Consider the following 27,174-nt stretch of genomic DNA (forward strand, 5'->3'; position numbering starts at 1 on the left):
ATCGGCAGGCGGACTCTCAACCACTGCACCACCAGGGAAGCCCACAGAAGGCCTTTTAATATTCAATTTTGAACTGTTTCTAAAGTGATCCATCTGCATTTGTACCAAATTGATGTCCCTGTTTCTGTGCTTTTTCCCAAAATGAAAATGTCTTTCTAATTATGACAATGAAATTGCTTGTTACAGAAAGTTTGGATTAAAAGGAAGTGTTTTATTTAATCACCAATAATTCCTCCACCCAAAGAAAACCATTTGGAGTATATCTTTCCAAACTTCTTTCAATGTTTTAGAGCTTTTTCTTAACAAAGATTAGACCATAACATATATTCTGATTTTTAAACAAAGGTTTTTTTAAACAAAGGCAACCTTTCCTTGTCTATAAACATACATCTACATTGATCTGACTTTGCTCTTCATTGCAAAAGGAGAAGATACACCATTCTATTTTTAGGATTCATATTTTATTATATTTTAGTCTTCACACACACTATATTCAGCCTAGCAAGTATCAACCAACAGACACAAGGAAATTTTCATCTGTCCTCTTGTAACCGAAAGTGGGGTCCAGCTGCTTGCTGCTCAAAAGCCAATAAAGAGGCCAGGTTTATGGAAAGGAAAGTTTGCTGTATTTTGGATGCCTACAACTGTTGGGGGAGTGAGGGAAGGGCAGACATCTGTCCAAAGGCCTACTCCGACAATCAGGGGCAAGAGATTTTATAAGCAGAGAGAGGGGGCTGCATGCAGAAACAGCACAGTCAGCTCTGACCGTCATCTTGAAATTGGTCATGAGGTGGTCTGACCAGCATCATCTTGATTGTTTCAAGTATAGTTGGTCTTCAGTTCCAGAGTCTGTTTGTTCCCATTTCCTTGAGGCCAATTCTTGGAATCGTGGCAGCTTATGTCATGGCTACAGCCTGGTCATCACGTAGTTTAACTTCTTCCACCTGGCGGGGGTTTCAGTATCTATAAGACAGCTCACAGGATAGGGCTCAGGATATTATCTATAGCCCTTGAGAAAGAACTAAAGGTCCTTGACTATGCTTAATGACTAAACTACTATTATTTGGTCTCCTTTGACTATTTTCCTTTGTTTCTGCATGTTCTCACTTCTCTGATTAAACTTATTTTTTGGCTAAAGTTTTTCCACAGACAAAAGGCAGGCAGAGGACCTGGGGGACAAAGACCAAAGGGTCCTGCTCCATTTCACTCAGTGTCAAATTCTTTATCTGCACAGGCTCTAAATCCCTGGGTTAGAATTTTCAAGTACCTACTTTACGGGTGTTTCTGGTTTTTTCATTCTCTTGGGTGTTGGGGAGAAGAAAGAAACCAAGAGGCAGAGACCATAATTCATCCTCATGTCCCCAGCACCTATCAAGTAGACAGTAGTCATATGAATTGAAATTAACATACTTCTGGAGAGGGCCTGTGCACAAAGACCCAACACAGCCAAAAATAAATAAATAAAATAATTTTTTAGAAAAAAGAAAGAAAGAAATTAAGGTACTTGCAGAATCAGTAAAAGCTTCTTGGAAAAGACGGGCAGATAGGATTTGCTGAGGAGAGTATGGATTTCTGGTGGTTTGGAAACATGAGAAAGGTAGAGAACTGGGGGAAAATGGTACACGATAGAGTTGGGAGGGAATTTGCCCCACTTGGGCAGACCTGACCCTGGGCATGGTGGAGAAGGTAGAATATGAAAAGAAGATACGAGAAGGTGATAGAGGGCCTCACAGTTCAAGCAGAAGACTTTACACCTGATGAAAGGAGCAAATGTAGAGCCTCAGAAGGTTTCTGAGCTGGTAAGTGACTGCAGTCTTGAGAATGATGAATCATGCACAACCGATGCTTTAAGCAGGAAGCCAAGCAAGGAGCTTCCTGGAGAAATCCAGATTTTTAAACGACGCATCTGGGCTGGGTGGTGGCTGGGAATGCATGAGAAGGGCTCCAAGAGGCATTTCAGTGGAAGAATCAGAGTCCCTGGTGAGTGACTGGTGCCTGACTGGGCATAGGAGAAGTCAGGAAAAGGGTATATACCAGTAGGTTGGAAAGGAGGGGCAGATAGCCACCTCCACAGCAGCCTCTGAGCATTTCCTCACCCAATTGTCACAGTGTGTGAAGTTCCACTGTAGGAATTTGTTTTATCTCCCTTACAATATGCTTTCAAAGAGGAATTTTTGCTGAGAGTTACTACCCAACGAGTTGAGTTCACTGTAAGTGTTAGGGACATGACAGCTCTCTTCTCTTCCTGAAAAAGATAGTGGGGATGAGCCTAGAGCCACATTGGGGATCCAACTGAAGCTCAGACCCCTTGCTCCTGAACCTCGGGCATTCCAAAAAGGAGTGAGGACTCAAGGATGATGCCTGAGATGAACAAAATGAACATTTCCTGGAATGGATGAAATCAGTAATTTTTTTTAATGAATAGAAGAAGTTGGAGGAGGAGAAAGCACAAGCCTTAGTAGGAAGCTGTAGGGAAAACTCCAGAAATCACTGTTGTTTCTCTCTGCTACTGACAATATAAACAGATGCTTATCAGAAGAGAGTATCATCCTTTCTACCGCCTCATCATTCTGAAAGCTGGATAAAATAAGTTTTTTTAGATAGCTATATCGAGATATATATGACATACAATAAACTGCATATACTTAAAATATGCCATTTGAAAAGCTTTGACATATGTATATACCCATGAAACCATCACCACAATCCACATCATGGACCTATCCATCAACCGCAATAAAATCTGTTTTTGAGACTCACTGAGAAATCTCCAGATGGAAAGAAACCACTGAAGACCCCTTGCTTTGCAGATGAGGAAATGAGGCCCCAAAAGGGGAAGTGACTTACACAAATCCCCAGGAGTGATCAGGGGTAGAGCAGGCATCCTCAGACCCTGGGTCACTGCTCCAACACTCTTGGCTGTCCAGTCATCCAAGGTATTTCCACTCAGTTCTAGGAAAAGACCATTTTAGACCAAACACCTCTTTATCAACCTATCCCTGGGGAATCTGTAATTCAGAAAGAGAAAGATGATAGCTGTCTTTAGAAAAGTGTTCTTGGGACTTCCCTGGTGGCGCAGTGGTTAAGAATCCGTCTGCCAATGCAGGGGACACAGGTTCAAGCCCTGGTCTGGGAAGATCCTACATGCTGAGGAGCAACTAAGCCCATGCATCACAGCTACTGAGCCTGTGCTCTAGAGCCCACGAGCCACAACTACTGAGGCCGTGTGCCACAACTACTAAGCCCATGTGCCACAACTACTGAAGCCCACGCACCTAGAGCCCATGGTCCATGACAAGAGAAGCCACTGCAATGAGAAGGCCACGCACGGCAACAAAGAGTAGCCCCTGCTTGCTGCAACTAAAGAAAGCCCACCCACAGCAATGTAGACCCAACACAGCCATAAATAAATAAATAATTTTTTTAATGATGTATAAGAATACTAAGAATATGTAAAGACATGGAAAGATGTTTACAGAATATTAAGGTGGTTTTTTTTAGAATCCACTTACAAAACAAAACATGCATTCAAAATAATGACTATATAGGAAGGAAATACACCAAAAATTTAAACAAGTGATTTGGCTATACACTTCTGTGTGGTTAACACTAACTTTAATTTTCTTCAATTTGCTTATAATTTACATAAAAATAAAGAAAGAAAAGACCAAACCTCCCTCTAAGGTGGGATGGGAAACCACAGGTCCTGGCATCTTTTCTTATACCTTGGTCCCAACTGGGTTTGGCATCCTTCCTGATGCTGTGCTTTGTAGCCTTGGCTTTCCTTTTGGTCTGTGAGTTCCTGATTTGGGTTCACCTTAATACTTCATTTTCCCACCTACCCATACCTTGGGGCTCCTCAAAGCTCACGACCCTGGTGGTTCTCTGCTGCCCTCACCTGCCACCAGCAATCACCATGTTAATCCAGTGGGACCCAGTTTACACTGGGCCCTGGCCTTCTTCCAAAGACAGCCTCTGTGCTTACTTAGGTCTAAAAGTCCATTACACAAATTCTTGTTTCTATCAAGTCAGTTGGGAAGAACAAATAGAATTCATAGATCATTTGCTGTTTGCAACACCAAGCTCAAAAAACCTCCAGTACAATAACTATTTGTCCTTCCTCAGCTGGAAGATAACCACCCAACACCATATTGTGAAGATCTGTCTTCTCATCCTTCTCTGTCTGCATCAGGTTCCCATTTATGATCACCCCAGCTCAGGTTCCATGAATGGATCCCTCATTTATGGAATACCTACTATGTGACAGGCACTGTTAAGTTGTAGGACTCCAAAGATGAATAAGATTTTATCAGTCAAGAGCTCAATGTCTAGACTAGCACTGTCCAACAGAACTTTCTGCAGTGATGGAAATGTTCTATATCTGCACTGTTTCAAGAATGTAGCCACCAGCCACATGCGGCTATTGACCACTTGAAATATGACTAGTGTGACTGGGGAATTGAATTTTTTTAATTAATTTTAACTCAAATTTAAAAACTGAAGCAGTGTAAAATATTCTTCCTTTAAAAACAATGTAATATTTTGGTAGGACATTTTAACTGTTGAAATTTAGCATCCAAATTGAGATATACTGCAAGTATAAAAATACACACCAGATTTCAAAGACTTAGTATGAAAATTAGAATGTAAAACATGTCATTAATAATTTTTATATTCATTACACGTCAGAATGATAGTATTTTAGATATATTGGGTTAATAAATTATATTATTAAAATTAATTGCACCTGTTTCCTTTTACTTTTTTAAATGTAGTTATTAGATAATTTAAAATGACACATGTGGCTTGCATTAAATTTCTATTGGATAGCACTGATCTAGAGATAAAAAAAGTGATATCTAAATAAATAGTCTTCAACTAAAATACATTATACATTCCTGGAAATGTATACAAAAGTCTAATGCATAAAAGTTAAACAATAGATTTACCTGATATAACAGGGTAGGGTAGTTAATTCTTAAGAGCTAAAATATATTATAAAATTCCTAATTTCAATATGCATTAAATAATAGTCCTTTATTCCAATTGCAAAAATAATTCATGTTGCTCATTAAGAACTGACATATTACAGAAATAACTCAGAAAGTTAAGGTATCCCTAGAGATAATTAACAGTTTGAGCTATATAAAAACATACTGTTATTACTGGTTACTTTTGTAAGTGTGAGATGATACTATATTTGGGCAAGAGCTAAATTATATTCCATGATATGGATATATTATAATTTATTTAACCAATCCCTTGTATATGACATCCAATTTTTCACTATTTCAAAGCATATTATAAGGAACACTCTTATACTGCCTTTGTATACTTTTTACATATTTTTCTGCTTCTAAAATAATATTCTCATAGTAAAAACATTCAAATATTGCTGAAAATTATAGCAAAAATATGACTACCTCTCATGTTGCCCCCTGCCCTGTCCCAATCTGTATCTCTGATGATTATTACCAGTTGGGTATATACATCTTATCAGAAATTTTTTTTCTGTGTATATATTAATCAGCTTATTTTTTTCTTTTCCAAAATTTTAGACAGACTATACATACTGTCGAACTTACTTTTTAACTTAAACATATATTTAGTAAGCAACAAGGATATACTGTATAGCACAGGCAATTATACCCATTATGTTGTAATAACTTATAATGGAGTATAATCTGCAAAAATACTGAATCACTATGCTGTACATATGAAACAAACACAATATTGTAAATCAACTATACTTCAATTAAAAAATGAGAAAAAAACACATAAATTTGCACACACACAAAGGTGAAATCATTATTTTTCTCAACTCATAAGGAATATCAAGGGTTGAAACCTCAGAGCGCAGGCTTGGCCTTTATAAGTCCCTGGGCTTAGTGTCCAATCTAGCCTCAGACACAGGTTCTAAAGGTTTCACTAAAACAAATACTTGCTACATTTACTTTTCCACACTTATTTCTATCATATGTGGAGAAGACCAGGCTCAGGGGAGATGCCATATATGCTCAAACAAAAGATGCAGTGTTGTGGGCTATTTCCCCTGAGAAAATCCAAATCCAAAAAGATGTGTTTTTAATTTTTTGGCTAAGCTCTCATCTATATTCTCTTGATGAAATTGTCAAACGATGGTAACAGGTATGTAATTTTTAAAGCTGTAGAATTTAGTGGTTGCTTCATTTGTATATAAAGTTTACAGAATCAAAAATTTTAAAAAGATGACACTGACATTACTTGCAATTAGAAATTTCCTTTCAAGATCTTCATCAAGATTTTTTTTTAAATGTCAAGAAACTTTTTTTCGAAGAATAAAAAACCTCCTGATTTCCTAAAAAAAATTATTACTTGGGCAAAGGGGGCCAAAAGGTAAAAAGAAAAAAACTATAGTTGATGTAAAAGAGACAGAAATTTTGAATCATATTCAAAATTTAAATTTAATGAATTAAGTAAGTAAAAGAGTGGATTGCTGGGGCAGAGGGTAACTCTTATGTTTAACTTTTTTAGCATCTGCTAAATTGTTTTCCCAAGTGAGTGCCAAACGTTTTTATAGGCGTTTTGGAAAACAAAGAAGTGAAGATAACCCCTCATTCCAAAGAGCTTACAATTTACAGTAGATGGAGAGATGCAATTAACATGTATACATTAAAAGTATAATTATAATATAGCTTATAATTCAGAGCCAAACCATGCAACTCTAAATTAAAAGTGCATCTACACACAGTCATACATTTTTAGAGCTGGAAAGGAAAGGAAATATATATACATTCTATATATATATATAATTTGGACACCTTTCCGTGTCAGTACATATACTTAGGTTACCAATAAATGCTCATTGATAAGAAACTCATTCAACAAATTATGATAGAGCTATACAATGGAATACTATGCAACCATTAAAAAGATATGATATAGGTCTTTATGAACTTACATTGAATGATGTCAAAGTATATTTATAAGCAAAAAAGGCAAGTTGTTGAATAGTGTATATTAATTTTTTTTTTTGGCCGCACCGCATGGCATGTGGGATCTTAGTTCCCTGACCAGGGATCAAACCCTCGCCCCCTGCATTGGAAACCTAGAGTCTTAACCAATGGACCAGCAGGGAAGTCCCAATGTTCCCCTTATCTTTGGTTGGTGTGGATTTGTTCTGTTTAACCAGTTGACAATTAGAAGACGCTAGGATTTTTCTAATTTTTCATCATTTGAAACAATATAAATACTAGGTAAATCTTTGTGTATATCCATGATGATCTCCTTAGAATAAATTCCTAGAAGTAGAATAGTAGGTGAGAGGTTCATATCTGTAAGTTTTTAGATTTGAATTGCTAAATCCTTCTCTTGAAGGCTCTAACAGTGTACACTCTTCCACTAGTGCCCAGGCTTCTGGATTTTATTTGTACTGTGCTTGGAAAAGTCTTCCCTACTTGAGATTAGGATACTTTCTACTAGTGCACTTTTCTAGTACTTTTATGGTTTCCTTGTTTTATCTTTCAATTTTGTTCCATCTGGAATTAATTTTTATATAAGGAATTAGTTCACATCACCTTTCAGATATATTCTTCAGGAATATATTTTCCAGCATTTTATATGTGTTCTTTAATTTTGATCTTTTTTTTTCTACAAATGAGCAGAGTCAACAGGCTTAAGTCCAAATATGTAATTGATGCTAAAATGCACCCCTTCCAGCATGTCTAATGATTTCCAGCTTTGTCTCAAGTGAACTAAATCTATAAAATCTATTCTTCTTATCACTAACATCGACACATTCATTTTTCCATGTATAAATGTCAAGGACTAACTATTCAAATAGATGTACAAACACCAGTGAACAAAGATATTGATGCCATTGAAACTAAACAATACAGTCATCTGAAATGCTCATTCATGAGCTCAAGTACAAAAATCCAAGTTCTGGGGTTTAGGAGTGTCAATGCATAATGTCCAAAAATCCAGTTTTTGAACATCAAACCTAAGAGAGGAAAGATTGGGGGTTCATGATAGCAAGATATGATGGGCTACAACAGGGGTCTCAACTGTGGGAACCAACTTTCCTGGGAGATCCACAGAAAATGTTAGAGGGGTGATCTTTGAGATTGGTCAAATTTTAAATTTTAAATTGAGGAGTAGTTCAACATTTGAAGAGTCCAACATTTGAAGATTTGGTGACTGGTGTTTCAGGCAGAGGAATCAAGTGTGGGAAGGTGGCAAGGCTTGGAAGGGGCTTCTTAAAGTCCTGATACCATCTTTCTCCACCCCTCCCAACTTCCCCTCTTCAAAAGGAGGGAAGGATATGATGCCAGACCTACTGATTGATTATTTGACCTCATTCGCAATAAATGTATTACTCCAACCCTGCATATACATTTTATACCTTCTTATCTTATCTTTAACTGTGTAATAAAAGGCTTTTCCCTCTTTAAAGGAACTTCAGACAAAAGCAAAGCAGGTCAGGAGATTTTACAGATGACAGCCAAATGACCTAATTTAGTCCTTTGTTGGTGTGGTGGCCTGGGGTACCAGGTAGCCTTGGCTTCTCACCCCTAGAATGCCTGTCTTCACCTGCAGAAGGTGATATTCTCCTTTTTGTCAAGGCCTGGACCCTGCCCTCACACAGGCCACCTTCTTCCCCATCTTTCCAGCTACACTCCCAGCCTCTTTCCCTTCCTCAGTCCAAGCTCCCTACCTCCCACCTCCCACCTAGTCCCAATACACCCAAATCACTATAATAAAGTTTTTTTTTCAATATTTAAGAACTTAATCCTACTTCCTCTATTCCCTGAGTCCCAAGACTCAGCACATTTAAAATTAATTAAAAGATTTTAATACCCAGCTTAGCAGCCATCAGTGTATATATCCTTGAACCTCCCACTTAACACAGATGATTTTCTGAAAAGCATGCTGTGTGTTGTATTCTTTTTTTTTTTTTTTTTTTTTGTGGTACGCGGGCCTCTCACTGTTGTGGCCTCTCCCGTTGCGGAGCACAGGCTTGGGACACGCAGGCTCAGCGGCCATGGCTCACGGGCCCAGCCGCTTCGCGGCATGTGGGATCTTCCCGGACTGGGGCACGAACCCATGTCGCCTGCATCGGCAGGCGGACTCTCAACCACTGCGCCACCAGGGAAGCCCTGTGTGTTGTATTCTTTAGGCAGTGCTGGAGCTGTCACAGACCAGCTCACCAGAGCCACTATGCTCATTTCTTCCCAACTCAACGTTCAGTGGTGTCACTTTGTTAATGTGAAATAAGCAACAGTGGGAGTATTTATATCACAGAAATCAGCAAGTGCTACTAAATCAGGGCTTTTAACAATCAGAGCCAATTGTTAAACATTTACCAGCACACCACTGTTTTAAGGATTCTTTTGGTTTCCAGTAATAGAAATTCACTTGAGTTAGCATAAGCAAAAAGGGGAACTTACTATAAGAGCCAACGAGTGAAGTGTCATGATGCCTATGAGAGGGTAAACAGATTGGCCTTAGGAATTAACTGGAACCAGGGACTTGAAAACCATCAGAACTTTCCATTGCATCTCTCTGCCCTTCTTTGCTTCATTCTTTTGTTCTTGTTACAACTTGCTTTCCCTGGTTTCCAAATCTATATGAAGGGAAACGTGAAAACCTACTCTGCTCTAAGTCCAGTCACCTCAGGAGACTGATCTCTTTCCTGGTCCCAATTCCAAATTCTCATGAAGGAACTTTGATTGGAAGAAAGTCCTACTGAAATCAATGACTGGACAGGGTGAAGGGATGGAAACAGGCAGGATCACACTGTAACAACATGCATGAGAATCAGGGAAAAAAAGAGGCTCCTAGAAAAGAAAAGAGATGAGGCAGTCAACCTAAAAAGTCCACAACATTTATAAAGACCTTTTCTCAGCTATTAACAGCTCTCAGCATCACCACCACAGGCTCCATCAAAGGAATACATGTACTTACTTAGTATTTATTTAACGTCTGAGCACCTTATAATAGGCAAAAGGAGCTGCTCTAGAAATTATAGAGGATAAAAGATGATTAAGACTCCATAACGGCTGCAAGTAAAAGAAAAGCCAACTTAAAATGATTAATAAGGGAAATTTTCTTGCCTAACAAAAAGTCCAAAAGTAGGATGATTCCAGAATTTCTTAATTTAGCAGCTCAGGACCGAGACTTTTCCATATTTTCACTTTGATATGTTTAGACTAATGTTCTATGGACACAGGTACCTGTCACAGTTGAAGTCATCAACATCACCCGCCAAATGAAAAGGGACAGTGCAGGTCTTTTTTAAGACTGAAGAGACTTTTCTCAGAATGACCCCATCAGCAAACTTCCCTTTCCAGAATTAGATCACATGCCCATGCACGAACCACTCACTGACAAGGGGAATGGCACCACCCTGGTTGCCTTAGACCGACTGGGACCTAATTCCTATAAGGGAAGGAGAACAGTGGAACAAAATGGGGAGCTGGAACAGAAGGAAAACAATTGATGGAGGCTACCACAGACGCTTGCTGCATCTGAAGGGGTGCAATCAAAGAAAAGAGACAAAAAGACTCTGGCCCTAAGTTGCATTTCTCCAAGCGCTTTTGTCTCATTCAACTCTCTGACCTGCCACGTCACTTTTACTAACCCTGGCTGCAGACCCTTCCACTGGGACCTGGTTTTTATCTCCCTGCTTCCCTCTTTTGGTTTACACTAATTAGTAGCAGAGTTGGCTCCCTGCCTGATGTTCTCACTGCTAAAGCAAGATTTTGAACACATGAAACTTCATAGTGACAGAGAGCCCTAATAAACAAAGACAATTATAGACTACAGGCCCCTGTAATCAGGCAGCTTGAGGGCCTGCCTGTGAAAGAGGCCAAGCTCAGAAGATAAAAGATAAGAACTAGAAAACAGTACTGTCTGGGATTATAACATTTTTGTTTTTGTTTTTAAGTATTTCATGCACTTCCTTTTGTTCACTGAGTGGAGATCTGCAGTGAGAAATGTTATGCAAAAAAGGACAAGTATAATTTTTTTTTTGGAATACGTCTTTTTTTTGCCAGCTTCTCTGGGCCTCTCTAATAACTTCCAGTCTCATACAAAAAAGTTCGGTTTTCTATTTCCATCTGTAGCTTTGTGAAATTTAAAGTGCAACTCTTCTTTACAGTAAAAAGTGCCTATAAATGTACACTTCAGTTGGTATTAGATACTAAAAAAAAGAGGAGGGACATTTTCTCCCTTTTGTCTCCTTCACTACCCCTGCATGTTTGTGCCTGATTTGTATTTCCTCTTACCCTCCAATGCACCTCTGTGGCCATATGTTCCTGACAGATAGAGAATATCCAGGTGGCCTGGTACTTGGAAACTTGTCAGATGTTATTCAAAGCAATAAAGAACACATCATACAAGTCTTTGGTATATTGTTACAGGGAAACCCTGTTTAGAATTCACTAATTGGGAATTTGTGATAATTTGAGGAAGGGCTGGCTGAAGTTAACCTTTGTACTATCTATGGAAAAAAAAAAAGAATTCACTGCAGTTCTGAATAGTGTAAACAAGATTGGAAAGGGAATAATTATCTACTTAAAAGAACCAGTTGTTTTGAAAAGCTTTAGAAGTATCCTTTTACATACAAACAGGGTAATTATGATTTAAACAAAGGCTGGCCTGTTTCTAAGGCTTCTTTGAAATGTCAATTACAAATTATTCTTGTTTTTTCACCAAGGCAAAACCCACCCCTGTGTACCAGGCAACAGTTGGTTAGCTTGCTTTCACTTACTCTATTTGAAAATAATAAATCTAAAGTTCTTTTAAAGTTGTATAATTTAATTCAAGCTTTTCACAAATCTAGACAGTTGGTCCATCCTTTAGTCTCTGAGTGACGATTTACTAATTACTAGCATACAACAATCACGAATGCATAGAGTGACACCTGCCTTCACTAACGTGGTGGAATAGCTGGCGAATACAGAAAATTGACAAAGAAAACTCCTCCAGAGCGGTGGCTCCTATTTTCTATCCTACCTAGTAAGAAACACATTTTGCATTGATTGCAACTCAGTACACACACACTAAAACAAAAACAATACTTACCTTTATTATGTGCGACACTGTTATTTTCTATTCATTTGTTACTAAATGCTTGTCACTACCCACTAAATTGATTGCACAGTCTATTAATGGGTCACTGTTTTGAAAACACTACCCTGGAATCTGTTGGGAGATAGTATTCTTTTGTGAGAGAAAGGGATGGTGGTGGTGTCACCAGCAAAGCCCATTAAAAATTCCCAGGAAATAAAAATAGAATCTGGGTAATAAAGTCTAACCTTTTTTTTTCTTTTCCTTTGTGCTTCGCCTAGTTTCAGTTGCTCATGGCGTACTGCGCGCAGAGGCCTCGCACGCGGCACTGCAGCCCAGAGCTGCTAGTGCAAAATGGCCGCTTGGACACCTCAGCTCGGTGGGCCGTGGGCAGAAGCTCTGTGCACGACACTGCAATTCAAGATGGCGGCAGCAGCAGGCTGTGTGCAGAGGCACTGCGCCCAGCACTGCAATCTGGAGCCTTGAGCACAGCAGCTGTGCCCGCCCCGCAAGATCTCTGCCTCCCTCCCTGCTGACAAGATCCCTACACAGCAGCCCTGCCCAGAGCCTGTTGGGAAGAGTGTGGACTCTAGAGCGAGAGGTCACACCTCCCCATTCTTTGATCAAAGAATAAAACTTTCCTTTCCTTTTGAACCAAACTCAGTCTCATTCTGTTGGCTCCAATGACACCAGGCAGGAGGACCCTTTTGGGGGCCCTAGGCAGGAGGGTCAGTAACAGTGGAAGGAGCTGTAGCTATGTGGTTTTCTTGATGGTGTCCTCCCCCAATTCTCTCAAAACTTTGGCCATCAACCTCACTGCTCTAGTCACTACTGCCTCCTATTCCTCAACATTCAGTACAAAGCTCATTCTTACCTTCACCAACCCTTTCAGCTAAGTTTCCATTTCCCTTCTTTTTTCAAAAGCCCACCCTGAGTTTCTGCCTGATCTACTGATAGTTGTCCAGCCTTACTCACTGCAAATGAGGTAAGATGATGCTAAGGCCTCTCCACTGAACAGTGTCAGCCCTCCCCTGTTTTACTTAACTGCTCCCATCTCTGCTCAGCTTCTGACCCTTGGCTCCATTCTCCATGAACAGTCCTTCTCTAGCCTCTGGACTCGGTTTGGTATTTGGGGTCTGGTCTCTCAAGTTCTTATCTAATCACTGTTCATTAAGAACATGGATAATGTGTTATCATCACGGTAAAAACAAAATCTTTGTGATCAGACAAAACCCAAGACCCAACTCCCCAACTCACCAGCTCTATGACCTTGGGTATATCATTTAATTTCCCTGAGCCTCGGTTTCATCATCCATAAAATTGGATGCAAGCTTGTGAAGGGTAAATTAATCCTTATAAAATGCTTACTTTGGTGTCTGGCATATAGCAAGCACTCTCTAAATGTCACCTATTATCAGTATTATTATTGTTGCTGTTATTGCTACTGGCTTGCCTCTCCTTCCACCAAAACCACACCACCCAATCTTGGAGGGCAGAGGTTCAGAGTGTGAGACTATCTACCATGTAGCTATAGTTTCCAGTTCCCCTATTCCCCAACCCCTCTCCAAACACCTATGTGTATACTCTCATTTTTTGCCACACCCATCTCAGTTAAAACCTTCCCTGGGCTTCCCTGGTGGTGCAGTGGTTAAGAATCCACCTGCCAACGCAGGGGACACAGGTTCGAGCCCTGGTCAAGGAAGCTCCCACATGCCGCAGAGCAACTAAGCCCGTGTGCCACAACTACTGAGCCTGCGCTCTAGAGCCCATGAGCCACAACTACCGAGGCCCGCGCACCTAGAGCCCATGCTCTGCAACGAGAAGCCACTGCAATGAGACACCCGCGCACCGCAACACAGAGTAGCCCCCAGTCGCCGCAACTAGACAAAGCCCGTGTAGCAATGAAGACCCAACACAACCAAAAATAAATAAATGAAATAAATTTTAAAGAGAAAAGAATATATTGTTTTTTTAAAAAAAAAAACTTCCCTGCATCCCATAGTTCCCACCCTCACAGTTCCTGACAAGAGTTGTGAGGCTTGATGTAGGTGGACATTGCTACACAGGTCAGTTCTGACCATTTAGTTGCATGGATGGACCACAGATAGGAAGCAAGCCCAAGAATTCCATGCCTCCCCACAAGCAAGCTACCCAAACAGGTTACAACCTTCTACCATAAAAACCACAGGTGCCCAAGTTTTTCCCATTTAGCAAGGACAGACTGAAGAAGGGACTGTTATGAAGCCCAGGGGCCCCACCTTGACAGCTCACACAGGCTCTGAATACAATGAACACCAAGCCACAACTGATGTTTGCAGCCCTAGTTTCACGAACTATCTTCCACTTCACGTGTTCTGTACCTTGCTCATTAATTCAGTTCCAATGAGCCTGGCCATGCTTTTGCTCCTCATCTTACAATGCCCTTGCCTTATTCCTCTGATTCAGTGTATTTCTTTCTTTGGCTATGGCTGTCCTCCCAGCTGTGTTTGGTCTGTTTTCCGATTAACGTACTTACAAATTACCCTAATTAATCCCTTCATATTTATAGCCCCTGGTTTAACTCATCCATGATTCCTTCTTCCAGTGGACAGCTATCTCCCACCCCCCAACTCTGACCTGTGCTAGCCCCATAGATGAGACCATGAAAAGTAGTAGTCTTTGACATACATGACTTTTCGGATAATAGTTCATTGCTTATATTTTAGATCCACAAGCAACACATTTGGGGCATGGACCCATCGTACTCTGTTATCTAGAATACAGTCATTGTCCTCTTCCTGATGAGATTATATCAGCTTGGATATCACTTATGGCTGTGTGGGAGGTGGCAACTGACTTACCTTGAAATCAGGATTTTTCCATCTTCAGAGAATAATGGCTAAGATCACAGTAATTAAGAGCCCAAACTCTGAAGTCAGATGACTTGGGTCTAAATCCTGCCCCTGCAACTTACTACTATATTTTGAGTTTGTGTTTTTGGCTTTTGGTATTTGGATTTTGTTTTGGTGCTATTTAAATAAACAAGATAACAAGCATCTTGATCATATAAAGTTAGAAAATATCAGAATCATTCACTAAATTTTAGATATTGGCCCCTGCCCTGCTTTCTCTGCCTCTGCTTTCCTCAGCTCCTCCCTTTTGCATTCATGAATCCCTCTGCATATTGATTCAACTGCATTATTTATCTGCCATGTTTTCTGGCCCTGTGCTGGGTCACAGAGATACAGATAAGTCATGGACTCTATCTTTAAGGGTGGAGATATATATATATATATATATATACACAAACAAATACATGCATTAAAATGTTAAGGGTGCTGAGATAGAGAACTTTTCAAGGTACATTGGAGCATAAGGGAGGGCACAGTGAGTTCTGCCTGAGGAGACAAAGTGGAGGAGGGTAAAATCAAGAAGTAAAGGAAGTCTTTGTGGAAAAGGTTGATGCTTGAAGTCGAAACCTGAAGTTGTCCTCTTTTCACTTGCAGCCTCAGACCTGTTCCAATCCTGAGGAAATCTGAATAAGACAGTCTCCACAAATAAGCTGAGAAATGTCACCCCATGTCCTGGATTCTAGCGGCCTAGTTCCAATGGCTGGGACTTCCACATTGCCTCCCGGGTCTCTTTGTTGCCGTTAGTTAAGGAACTTGAAATTATCAGGAGTAACTCCCAAGCCCACAGTCATAGTTCTGTTGTATTTCTCCCAATACCCCATAAAAGGCTCAGTTCTTAGTATTAAGCTGCAGTCTTTATCAATGTAGTATCCAAATTCGTCCCTAACACTTAAACCCTTCTTTGAACTCCAGCACAGAGCCCCTGCTGCTTATCTTGTCCTTGTCAGCCCTCTTCTCTGGGATCTGGGCCTTGTTTGATATCCCACTTGGGGTTCTGCCATCCTCCAGAATAGCCACCCATCTACTAGGCCTGCTTGAATTCCCCACCACTGGGGTCCCCGCCTAACTGGAAAACTCAGCCCCAACTATGTCTGGATTGCGGCTAACTTTCAATAAAGACTCTTTCTTTGACAAATTTGAGTTAGGCTCTTCTGAGCCCTCTTCTCATCCAGATCTCAACCTTGGCGCCCATCCTGTCTTTGGCTGCCCAGTCCAGTTTTAGCAAGAATTCTGCTAAGTAAGTTTAGTGACAGTCCCCCACCCTTGATATCTGAGCACCCTTGACATCTGATCAAGTTCCTCATCCTCTACCTTTGCTGTATAAGTCCTTGGTCTGCCTTTAGCAAGAATCATGCCAGGTCAATTTAGTAGAAATCTCCCTATGCTTGATGGCTCCTCTTAGTAATTTTCCATCCACTGACACCCTTACCCTGCTCCTTGGTTATAAATCCCCACTTGAACTTGCTGTATTTGGAGTTGAGCTTGACTTCTCTCCCCAGTTGCAATAGACTGGACCCCTATTACAAATAGTCTTGAATAAAGTCTTCCTTATCATTTTAACACATGTAAGAATAATTTTTTCTTTAATACTTGTCATGCCCTTTGGACAATAACCACGGACAGCCCATGGCCCAGCTGTCCTTCTGGTCTACTCTAGGAATCCAGTCTCATTCCAGCTCCTCCTCACCAGCCCCAAGCTGACACATGTGCATCAATACAGCTTAGGTAGGGAATTCCCTGGCGGTCCAGTGGTTAGGACTCCACGCTCTCACTGCCGAGGGCCTGGGTTCAATCCCTGATGGGGGAACTAAGATCCCACAACCTCGCAGCCAAAAAAAAAAAAAAAATACAGCTCAGGTAGAGCCACCTGTAAATATGGATCTGGAGAATATGAGCCAATTCTATTCCAACCAACATTACCTAATTCATTCAGTCAATCAGATAATCAAAACATATGAATAAATTTAAATAGTTTCTAAACATAAATATATTTTCAAAGAGGTTCCTTATTTGTATTACAGATATAAACAAAATACATAAGGCATAAAGTATCTGTCTTGGGCTCTTCTGAATAAAAAAAATCACAGTGGATACAGATCTTTGATGCTCCAATGGTGCCATAAACAAATTCACTGGTCTGTTTTTGGACAAAGAATTATCTGAAAATTTTTTTTTTTTTTTGCGGTACGCGGGCCTCTCACTGCCGCAGCCTCTTCCGCCGCAGAGCACAGGCTCCGGACGCGCAGGCCCAGCAGCCATGGCTCACGGGCCCAGCCGCTCCGCGGCATGTGGGATCCTCCCGGACCGGGGCACGAACCCGTGTCCCCTGCATCGGCAGGCGGACTCTCAACCACTGTGCCACCTGGGAAGCCCTATCTGAAATTTTATCTCTTGCATTCCAAGAATGTTTTTGTTGTTAGTAGAGAGACTTTATTGTAAAAGCCTCCTCACCTAGAGCTCTGGTCATTTTTTGTGTTTTATTCATCTCTTTCATTTGGCTTCAAGTAAGGTAAGGACTAGATAAAATTCAAAATTTACTGAATTTTATGTTAATACCAGGTCCAGAATTTCATTCTTGAATATCTCCCTGCATTGGGGTTGTTACCGAAGCGTTTTGAAGGAAATGGCGGGTCAGCCATTCATTGGTTCTCATGGCTTTGCAGTGGAGGCAGGGCCTTTCCCTGATTTGGCAACCTCCCATATTCCTTTGCCTCTGAGCTATTTTTCTCTTCTTAATACTGGCTGGTGATTGGTGGTGTTCACTTTCACTCTCCTTCCAAGAGGAGGCTCCCGAGTTAGATACTTCACTCTCACACTCAGTAGTATCACTGTCAGGTTGTGTCTGATTCACCCGGCTGAATTCAGAATGGTGCCTCGCTCGTCTTTGTTCAAGATATGCATTGACCAAAGCCACTTCTGAGTCAGTTACAAGAGGAAGTTGGTTCTGCTTTGGTTTTGTCATCATTTGCAAAGAATCCCTGGCACCATCTTTGTTTTGCCGCTTATAGGAAGTATCTTTGCTTGCTAACAACAATGAAACAAATCAACAAGTTAGGCACATTGCTGGTTACTATAATCTCATCTTACCTAAAAAGGAAGCCTATCGCGTGGGCTCACTCTTTGCTGCCATTTGCCAAGCCACCACTTTTCCCCACTCATTTGCAAGTGTTGGCAGCTGACTTCATTTTCCAGTACCATACCAAAACTCCTAAAAACCAAAAGGGTCAGATAGATGCTTGACATATTACTTTTGAAGTTTCATGGACACTTGATATAATATCAAGGGAAAAGTCTCCAAACTTTTCCAGAGAAGGACCTTTTTACCTTTGCCTTGACGGCTTAAAGATGCAAGCGTGTATATGAATGTGATTTGGGTAGCAGAAAACTAAAAAGGATCTTCTCTTTATACACTGGTGTGCTGGAGTTGGCTCACACCAGCCAGTTCACAAGAACTGATAAACTTTCAGGAATTTTGCAAGATGGCTGTTGAACATTATTGGTTATTGGTAAAAATTAAATAATTGGTTAAACATTATTGGTTATTGGTAAAAATTAAATTGTATAAACTTATCACTAAATCAATTTGTTACAAATAAATGTAATAAATACTCAAAACTCATCACTTCCTAAATTATTTTACTAGATTTTATTGTGAGGTTTGCTCTTGAAGCTACTATTTATGTCTCTTGTCTCTGGATATCAGAAATACTATGCAATGATGTGCTACTGTGCATCTCTTCCTAACTCCTATGTTCAGTGACATCATGTTGGTAACCTGAAATTAGTTTTGGTGGGAATAAAAATCAACAAGCACTAAGAATCAGGTCTTCACTTATGGTTTTCTTGATTGTCTAGACTTAAAGTAATGGAGAACATGTTACTGACATAGATTACATTTAAAGGTGTCATGCCTATAGCCGCTATATTGTGAATAGCACCCAAAAATGAGGAAATATTCTTCCAGAGTATTCTAAAACTATTATCCAGCTCAACAAAGATGTCATATACATCATTAACAACCAAGTTCAGTTCCAACATACATCTTTCTGTTTCTTTCATCTTACTCCTTAACTTAAAGGAAAGTATCAATAACATGCAAATTAGAACTACACTCGTTCATCTATTGCAGCTATAGGTTGGCTAAGGCTATAATCAAAAAACTATTTTGTGAGAATCAGTGGCCTATATGGAATTTACCATAAAGTGTATTATATGTTTTATTATTTGTAAATTGTCTGATATACATCCTTTATGTTAGCAAAATCTTTTAAATGATATATACACACATTTTTGGAGAGCCAGTTGTTAGACATTTATCAGCACACCACTATTTATAGGTTATTGAAAAAGATGTCATATATAGCTCATAGTTCTGTGGTAACACTAGCAATAAATGTATGTGAAAGGCAAGCTGTGTGACGGGAGAATGCTGAGGAATGAAAAGACAGCTTGAACTCTACCTAACAGTAATTTATAGCCTCTAGCAGCTTTGCTGAAGTAGCTAAGCAGTCCTTCTGCACCAAAGCAAGGTGTTCATCCAGTGGGCCACCACAGGTCTGGGGAGGCTCTATAACACTCTTGGCTATTTACCTCTGTTGTTTGCTTTCCACACACAACACATATTTCTCTCATCATAGTCCAATATCAAATATGCACTGGCTCTCACCTTTACTTAGCGAACTGCTTGTCCCATTGTCTTCATTCTTTTTCTTCTCAGACATCTGTTTCAGAAATATCGATTAGTAATAGTGATCTCAGTTGGTTGTTTTTCCCTCGTATTTACTTGTTAAGAAACACTATTGCCTTGGGCCCTTTGACAATGTCTAATTTTAAACAGTGCAGTTCAATAAATACTTACTGAGTTCCTATTATTTTGATCCTACTTCTGCTGCCCATTAAGAAGACCATGCTTTGATAGCAGGATCTACCAAAATGTTTTGAACCCAGCAAAATGGAACAAAGATTGAGAGAAAATAATACTGATGAGAAGCTATTAGTTACAAAGTTTTCTTATACTAACTGATTTTATAGAGAAATATCATTTAAATGTCATTTAAAAACAGATATGATAGTACTAGGATTAGTTTTAAATTACTTTTTTTAAAATTTTTGGCCATAATGTACAGCTTGTGGGATCTTAATTCCCCGACCAGGGATCAAACCCACGCCCCCTGCAGTGGAAGCACGGAGTCTTAACCACTGGACCGCCAGGGAAGTCCCAGTTTTAAATTACTTTTTAAAGGACATTTTATCAGGTCATGTTATGATAATTCTTTAAGATCTTTATATGAATTCATAGACTTATATCTCCTAAATCCTTCCGAAACTTTCCTCCACAATGCAACCATAATATATTACCTGTGAATATGGCAACTAGAAGAAATTGATTTCTTTGAATAGTTCTAATTCTGCCCCAATATTCCATAAATATATTTGTCCCATTTTTCACGTGTCCCACTTTTTGATGCTGAAAATGGTTTTGCTAAAAGATATGCATACAAAGCAACTCTTTCAAAATATATCAAGTATGTTAGAAATACTCATAACACTTTTGGCACATAATAATTCTGGGAATCTATCACTGGGAAATAAACTCTAAAAGAGAGAAAGTTTTACGTACAGAAATATTTATCCCAATGTAATTAGGGTAATATAAATACAAAATTCAAAAGTCGGCTCAGACTTCCCAGGTGGCGCAGTGGTTAAGAATCCGCCTGCCAATGCAGGGGACAAGGGTTCGATCCCTGGTCTGGGAAGATCCCACATGCTGTGGAGCAACAAAGCCTACGTGCCACAACTACTGAGCCTGCGCCCTAGAGCCCCCAAGCCACAACTACTGAGCCCACGTGCCACAACTACTGAAGCTTTCATGCCTAGAGCCTGTGCTCCACAACAAGAGAAGTCACTGCAATGAGAAGCCCACGCACTGCAACAAAGAGTAGCCCCCACTCACCGCAACTAGAGAAAGCCTACACGCAGCAACGAAGACACAATGCATCCAAAAATAAATAGATTTTTTAAAAAGGAGGCAATAGTTAAATAAATTATGATGTAATCATACAATATATAGTTGTAAAAATTATAATAAAAGTATGTTCTAACATGAGGAAATAAATGTTATAATATTAAGTTAAAAATCAAGATGCAAATTTATATATGCCGTATGATCACAAGTTAGCTAAAAATATGAAAAGAAAAAAGACTAAGGGATGTACGCAAGTGTTAGCAATAGTGGCTTTGAGTGTTGAAACTGATTTTTTTTCCTTCTAATTCTTAAAATTGTCTACAATTAGGGAAAAAATGAATTTATGTAGAAAGTCATACTGCCTCTGGGTTGAAAAGTACCACACTTGGTTATTCATAACTGCAATCTAAGATCTTTGGTCCACTCCTTTCTTAATACCTGATCTCCACAATGGTAGGCAAGTTTCTCTAACGAGGTACCTCTTTGCTTTCTGGGTTACTGAAATCATTCTCTGAAAGCTTTCAGTGAAATCCTCTTTTAAGATACCTGTTTTTTAAAAATGTTTTTGGGTGGCCTTATTTTAAATTTAAAATGTATAGAGATGATTATTAAAATATTAGAAGTTTATGAACCTTAAAAAGTTAACAGTAGTTGATTATTTCTATATAATCTGGAGTGGTTTTTATTTCATTTTTTCTACTTTCCTATAATGTCCACATTTTCTATAATGGGTACTTTTGTAATTCAGGGGGGAAAGTGTTTTAAAACACTTATTAGGTTTATATCTTTTTCATGGAAAGCTTCCATATTTGACTTGATGTCAAATCAAAATGTAATCACAAAATCAAAAGAAAGATTTTACATCAAGCTAAGTGGAATCATATGAACTGTGGTTACCAAAAGCATTTTATTAAGTGTCTTTGTGTGTGACTCAGCTGAGTGAAAACAGCAGAAGTGCCTGCCCTGAAGTGTAGGGTAGGACAGTGGTGAGATCTGGGCTATGGCTCTGCCTTTCTTCCAGTGTGATTTTACCAAGCCACGTAACACCTCCTAAGCTCAGTTTCCACATATGCAAAAAGAAGAGCCTGGACTGGTTTTGTTTGGAAAAATTCCAGCACTAGCTGTCTGAATAAACACTAAAAATATATATAAACTAAATATAGTATATATAATCTCTGAGAGCAAAAGGGTACATGCATCTTAGATAGTGGCAAATCCAGAGGAAATCAGTGTGCTTCATGTTTGAGGGTAATTACCACCACATTTCCATCACGCTTTTACCATTACTTCAAGGTTTGTAAATAAATGTTCATAATTTAGCAGAGAAAATGAAGTTCAAAGTGAAGGAAAAATTCCATCCTTTTTGACTAGCTCTCATGTGGTTCTCAGATTTCAAATCTGGGACCCTTTAGAAGAAGCAGTTGAGTGGATTATAGTTGCCATAAGGGTACAAAGTGAAAGACAAAACCTCTAAGATAATTAAGGTTTTAATCAGCACTGAATAGATATAATTCAACATTTCAACTATGCTATGAAACAAACAAATGATATGGCAGGAAACCTGGGTCTATTCTCCTCTCTGTCATAACCACTCATGTGTCATTGGACAAGTCACTTAATTTCTTTGGGCTTTATCAATAAAAATACAAAGGATAGATACTGATATCTTACTTGCCTACAAGCAGGAGGCTGGACCATAAGCTCTCTTGAGGTCCTTGAAGCTCAGGGCTCTGTGACTCCAAAAGCTGATGCAAGCAAGGGAGCAGAGAAAGAACTTAGACCTCTCAAGGGGGTCTTCATGATGAAATTGCCAAGAATCAATTTCAACTTTTTGTTAATTTTCTAAAGTAGCTTTTCTTGCCAGGCTAGACAAATTCAATGTACTTAGCTAGGGAGTCTAAGACATGTATAAGCTATCACTATTCTAAATATTCTTTTGGCAAGGTATCTATCTTAAGCATTTAGACTTTAGATGAAACTTCTTTTTAGGGGGAGGAGGTGATGAGGGGAAGAGACTTTGATTATTACAATGGAATCCAGCTGGCATAGACATAACAAGCCTCCTCCTCTCCATCTAGAGCTGATAACAGCATTCAGCCTAGCTGACCATTGCCAGCCTAGTGCTCTGGCTGTAATGCTAAATGGTGGTGGTTTTATTTTTTGAGGTTTTTTTTGCGGTACGCGGGCCTCTCACTGTTGCAGCCTCTTCCGTTGCGCAGCACAGGTTCAGGACGCGCAGGCTCAGTGGCCATGGCTCACGGGCCCAGCCGCTCTGCAGCATGTGGGATCTTCCCTTACCAGGGCATGAACCCGTGTCCCCTGCATCGGCAGGCGGACTCTCAACCACTGCGCCACCAGGGAAACCCAGTGGTGGTTTTATTAATCATCAGCCTGGTATTAATGGTCAGCAAGGATTCCACATCAGCAATTTATAAGACCTCAGTTACTCATAATATGTGGGAGCATCACAGCCCTGATTAAGTGGGCTATCTCACTCCTTAGGATGGCATTTTTTCCCCTGGTAGGTGGTCTAGAGTGGTGACTTTAGCTCTGTTTAGTTTAGTTCTGTATCTTTTTCTATGTGGAGAATGTAATGCCTCATTCTAAAAACCCAAAATCCTACAACATGTATCCTATATTATATATGACAACTTCTGTATCTTTGATTAGAATTACACAGCTACAAAAGGAATTTGGAGGTCATTAACCAGTAGGGAAGTTTATCCCAGTATTACTTAGCATTTGGACAAACTGAGAACCACCTAAATATCTCAAAATTGCAGATTTGTTATGGTGCAACCATGACAAAATTATGTAGTCATTAAGAGTGCTGCTATGTAAATATAATTTGAGGAATGATTAGAATATAATATTAAGTTTAAAAAAGCAGGTTATAAAAATATATAAAATATAATGCCAACCATCTAAGATCAAAGACAGACAGATGAAGAGAGATATACTGTGATGCAGAAAAAGAAAAAAACTAGAAGAACATACTCCAAAATGTTAACAGTGGTTATCTCTAGGAAATAGGATTACAGTAGTTTAAATTTTCTTCTTCATCCTTTTCTATATTCTTGGGTTCTCTAGAATGATACTGCATTATTTTTAAAACTAGAAGACAAACTTTTAAAAAGTAGTTTCACCAATGTAAAATAAATTTATTTTATGGAAAATCCCCTAGTATACAGTAAATATATTATTTAAAATGAAAAAGGATATCCTACCCAGAAAGAAGCCCGAGAGAAGAACCAATATAATGGTTGGGAGAAGACCAATAAAATGACAAAATACCAAAGCAGGAAGTTCCCTATTGTCTCACAAGAGTCACCCTTCTGGCATTCATAATCTTGATTTGGAATGGCAAAACTTGTAGGTATGGGGGGAGGATCTACCTCCCAAAATAAAGAAAAAAGGTCTCCCATGATGGCTTCTTGAACATATTCCCCTCAAAGGGATGAAGAAGACTGGGAAGTACTTCACTCCATGTGTACGACAACTTCCTTGGCAACCTATTATGACATATTCTTCAGTAACTATGACAGGAACTGACAAACATTTCTTGGATTACTAAGTTTTTGGAAGATCTGTCTAAATCACTTCTATGAAAGTTTAAGGTATATGCCCCATATCTTAATATGGTGCATTCTGCCATAATCTTTTTTTTTTTTTTTCCTGAAATTTTTATATAAAGTTTTTTCTTTAAATACAGTATTTTAATGTCTTTTTTTTTTTTTTTTTTTTTTTTTTGGCTGTACCACATGGCATGCAGAACTTGCCTGACCAGGGATTGAACCCATGCCCCCTGCATTGGAAGCGCAGACCACCAGGGACCACCAGGGAAGTACTTTAATGTCTTTAAAATCTAAGTCTCTGAGGTGTCCATTCATTTTTTTCAGTCTCTTTGATATATATCATATCATTGTAAATTAACATACAGAGTTCTAATGTATTATTGACTGAATTGTGTTCCCCAAAATGCCTATGTTGAAGCCCCAAGCCCCAATTTGGCTATAACTGGAGACAGGGACTTTAAAGAGGTAATTAAGGTTAAATGAAGTCATAAGGATGGGGACCTAATCCAAAATGACTCTTGTTCTTATGAGAAAAGGAAGAGACATAAGGGATGTGCAAGCACAGGAAAAAAAGGCCATGTGAGGACACAGAGAAAGGGGCCATCTGCAAGCCAAAGGACACAAGGCTCAGGAGAAACCAATCCTGCTGGCACCCTGATCTCAGATTTTCAACCTCTACAACTGTGAAAAAATTTCTGTGGTTTAAGCCACGCAGTCTGTGGTATTTTGCTATGGCAACACTAGCAAACTAACACATAATGCCAACAATACATCTAATTTAGGTAGTAGTCGTGTTCCTTTTTAAGCCTTGAATAAATGCACAGTAATTCATAGATTACATTAAGAGGGAAAACATAGATGTACCTGTTGTGAATTACATCAAACATGCACAATTTCTTCTTATGAAAGAGTCAGACGTGGGTTGGGGAGGAAACTCGTATTCTAACTTTGACTGTACATTTGCACAATTTTCAAGTTAGTTCATCTCTATATCTAAAACTAGAGCAAAACACCATTGCTGCTAAGGCAATCTAAAAAATATAAAAACTCCACTCCAAAAAAATTGGTTACATCTTTAAGAGCACAGCATACCTGCAGATTTTCATTAACATTCAATACCACAAGGAAACTTCATTTTCTTCTATTGGAACTTAGGAGCATTTTAGGAAAAAATTTTGGTCACTGGGACGTACAAGATGTAACAATCCGTTAGCTTATTATGACACGGCATGATGTTTTTATTAGAGGCACACTTTGCATCCCCACGAGCAAGTCTCCAGACCAAGCGCACGCATCCTGGACCATGCCGGTCTGCTTTAGGCCCTCATCGCCTCCTCCAGGAAGCTCGCGGGGATCCAGAGCTGAGCCCGCCGCGACTCCTCGGGGCTCACTGCGCCCCACTTCACCTGCCTTTCTACAGAACCTACCGGCCTCCCCCGGGTTAAGCTCCTCCAAGTGGTAACCAGGGAAGATTTTATTTTCACATCCTCGCGCGGCTCAGCGGCACATTGTGGGCGTTTGTATTTGTTAGATAAAAGCAAACTGTAAGACAGGAATAAAGACGCAGACCAACTGAAGAACGGACTTGAGGATATGGGGAGGGGGAAGGGTGAGCTGTGACAGGAGAGTCATGGACATATGCACACTAACAAACGTAGTAAGGTAGATAGCTAGTGGGAAGCAGCCGCATGGCACAGGGATATCGGCTCGGTGCTTTGTGACAGCCTGGAGGGGTGGGATAGGGAGGGTGGGAGGGAGGGAGACGCAAGAGGGAAGACATATGGGAACATATGTATAACTGATTCACTTTGTTATAAAGCAGAAACTAACACACCATTGTAAAGCAATTATACCCCAATAAAGATGTTAAAAAAAAAAAAAGCAAACTGAACTCCCTGATGAACCTTTTCCTCAGGATTAGAAATTCTTCCAAAGAATATGCAGGAAAAGTAAAGAGTGGGGTTTTTTTTAGAAAAAAACCCCTCAAAACCACTAACAACTTTAACAAAACAATTTGGTTTTTCTTGTTACTGCTGCACCCTCGTTACACGGATATTTTAGAATTTACATCGGGTCAGAACACTTAATTTTTTTTTTTTTTTTTAAACACAGAGGTATGAGAAATGCTTTGTCATTGCTGATGGTGTCTGGACCCATCATCAAGTACTCTGTATCCTACACTTGGCCACCCTGCTTAATAAAATCTGCTTTAAAATGTGTCCATAGGGCTTCCCTGGTGGCGCAGTGGTTGAGAGCCCGCCTGTCGTTGCAGGGGACACGGGTTTGTGCCCTGCTCCGGGAAGATCCCACATGCCGTGGAGTGGCTTGGGCCCCGTGAGCCATGGCCGCTGAGCCTGCGCGTCCGGAGCCTGTGCTCCGCAACGGGAGAGGCCACAGCAGTGAGAGGCCCGCGTACCGAAAACAAAAAAAAATGTGTCCATAAGCGCCCTAAGGAAGCTAAAGTTATATTAATATATAGAAATTCAGCTTCTTATAGTTATTACTTTTTACTGCGGGCTCAGAACCTGGTCTGAATTTTTCCGGCTGAGCTTTCTCCCCTCACCTGAGCTGGCGCCACAAATCCAACGGCTGTTTCCCTGGTAACGCCCCTAGCCCCTGTCCCTCCCCAACTCCCCTCTTCTCGCGAGAAGAAAGAGTCTCGTACTTCCTGTAACTAGCTCCACAAGCCGGT

The 27,174-nt window shown here is 39.8% G+C and overlaps 1 protein-coding gene across 2 annotated transcripts; it reads right to left on the reverse strand.

The window, feature by feature from the left end:
* Positions 1-1,115: 1,115 nt before the first annotated feature.
* Positions 1,116-27,090, reverse strand: SSMEM1 (serine rich single-pass membrane protein 1). 2 transcript variants are annotated; one of them, XR_003431888.1, is made up of 3 exons: positions 27,046-27,089; positions 19,609-19,663; positions 1,116-2,952 (listed from the first exon to the last, which is right to left on the reverse strand). XR_003431888.1 is itself a non-coding variant. In XM_027101930.1 (3 exons), the coding sequence occupies exons 2-3, from the start codon at positions 19,661-19,663 to the stop codon at positions 17,512-17,514; spliced, it is 510 nt and encodes a 169-aa protein (XP_026957731.1). In that variant the 5' UTR covers positions 27,046-27,090; the 3' UTR covers positions 17,247-17,511. The 2 variants fall into 2 exon arrangements, 1 of the variants encoding a protein (XP_026957731.1); XM_027101930.1 differs by lacking the exon at positions 1,116-2,952 and adding an exon at positions 17,247-17,966 and having other exon boundaries at positions 27,046-27,090.
* Positions 27,091-27,174: the final 84 nt, after the last annotated feature.

This window comes from Aethalodelphis obliquidens, unplaced genomic scaffold (genome assembly GCF_003676395.1).
Source record: "Aethalodelphis obliquidens isolate GAN/ISIS:26980383/991018 unplaced genomic scaffold, ASM367639v1 scaffold5, whole genome shotgun sequence".
Taxonomy (NCBI): Eukaryota; Metazoa; Chordata; class Mammalia; order Artiodactyla; family Delphinidae; genus Aethalodelphis; species Aethalodelphis obliquidens.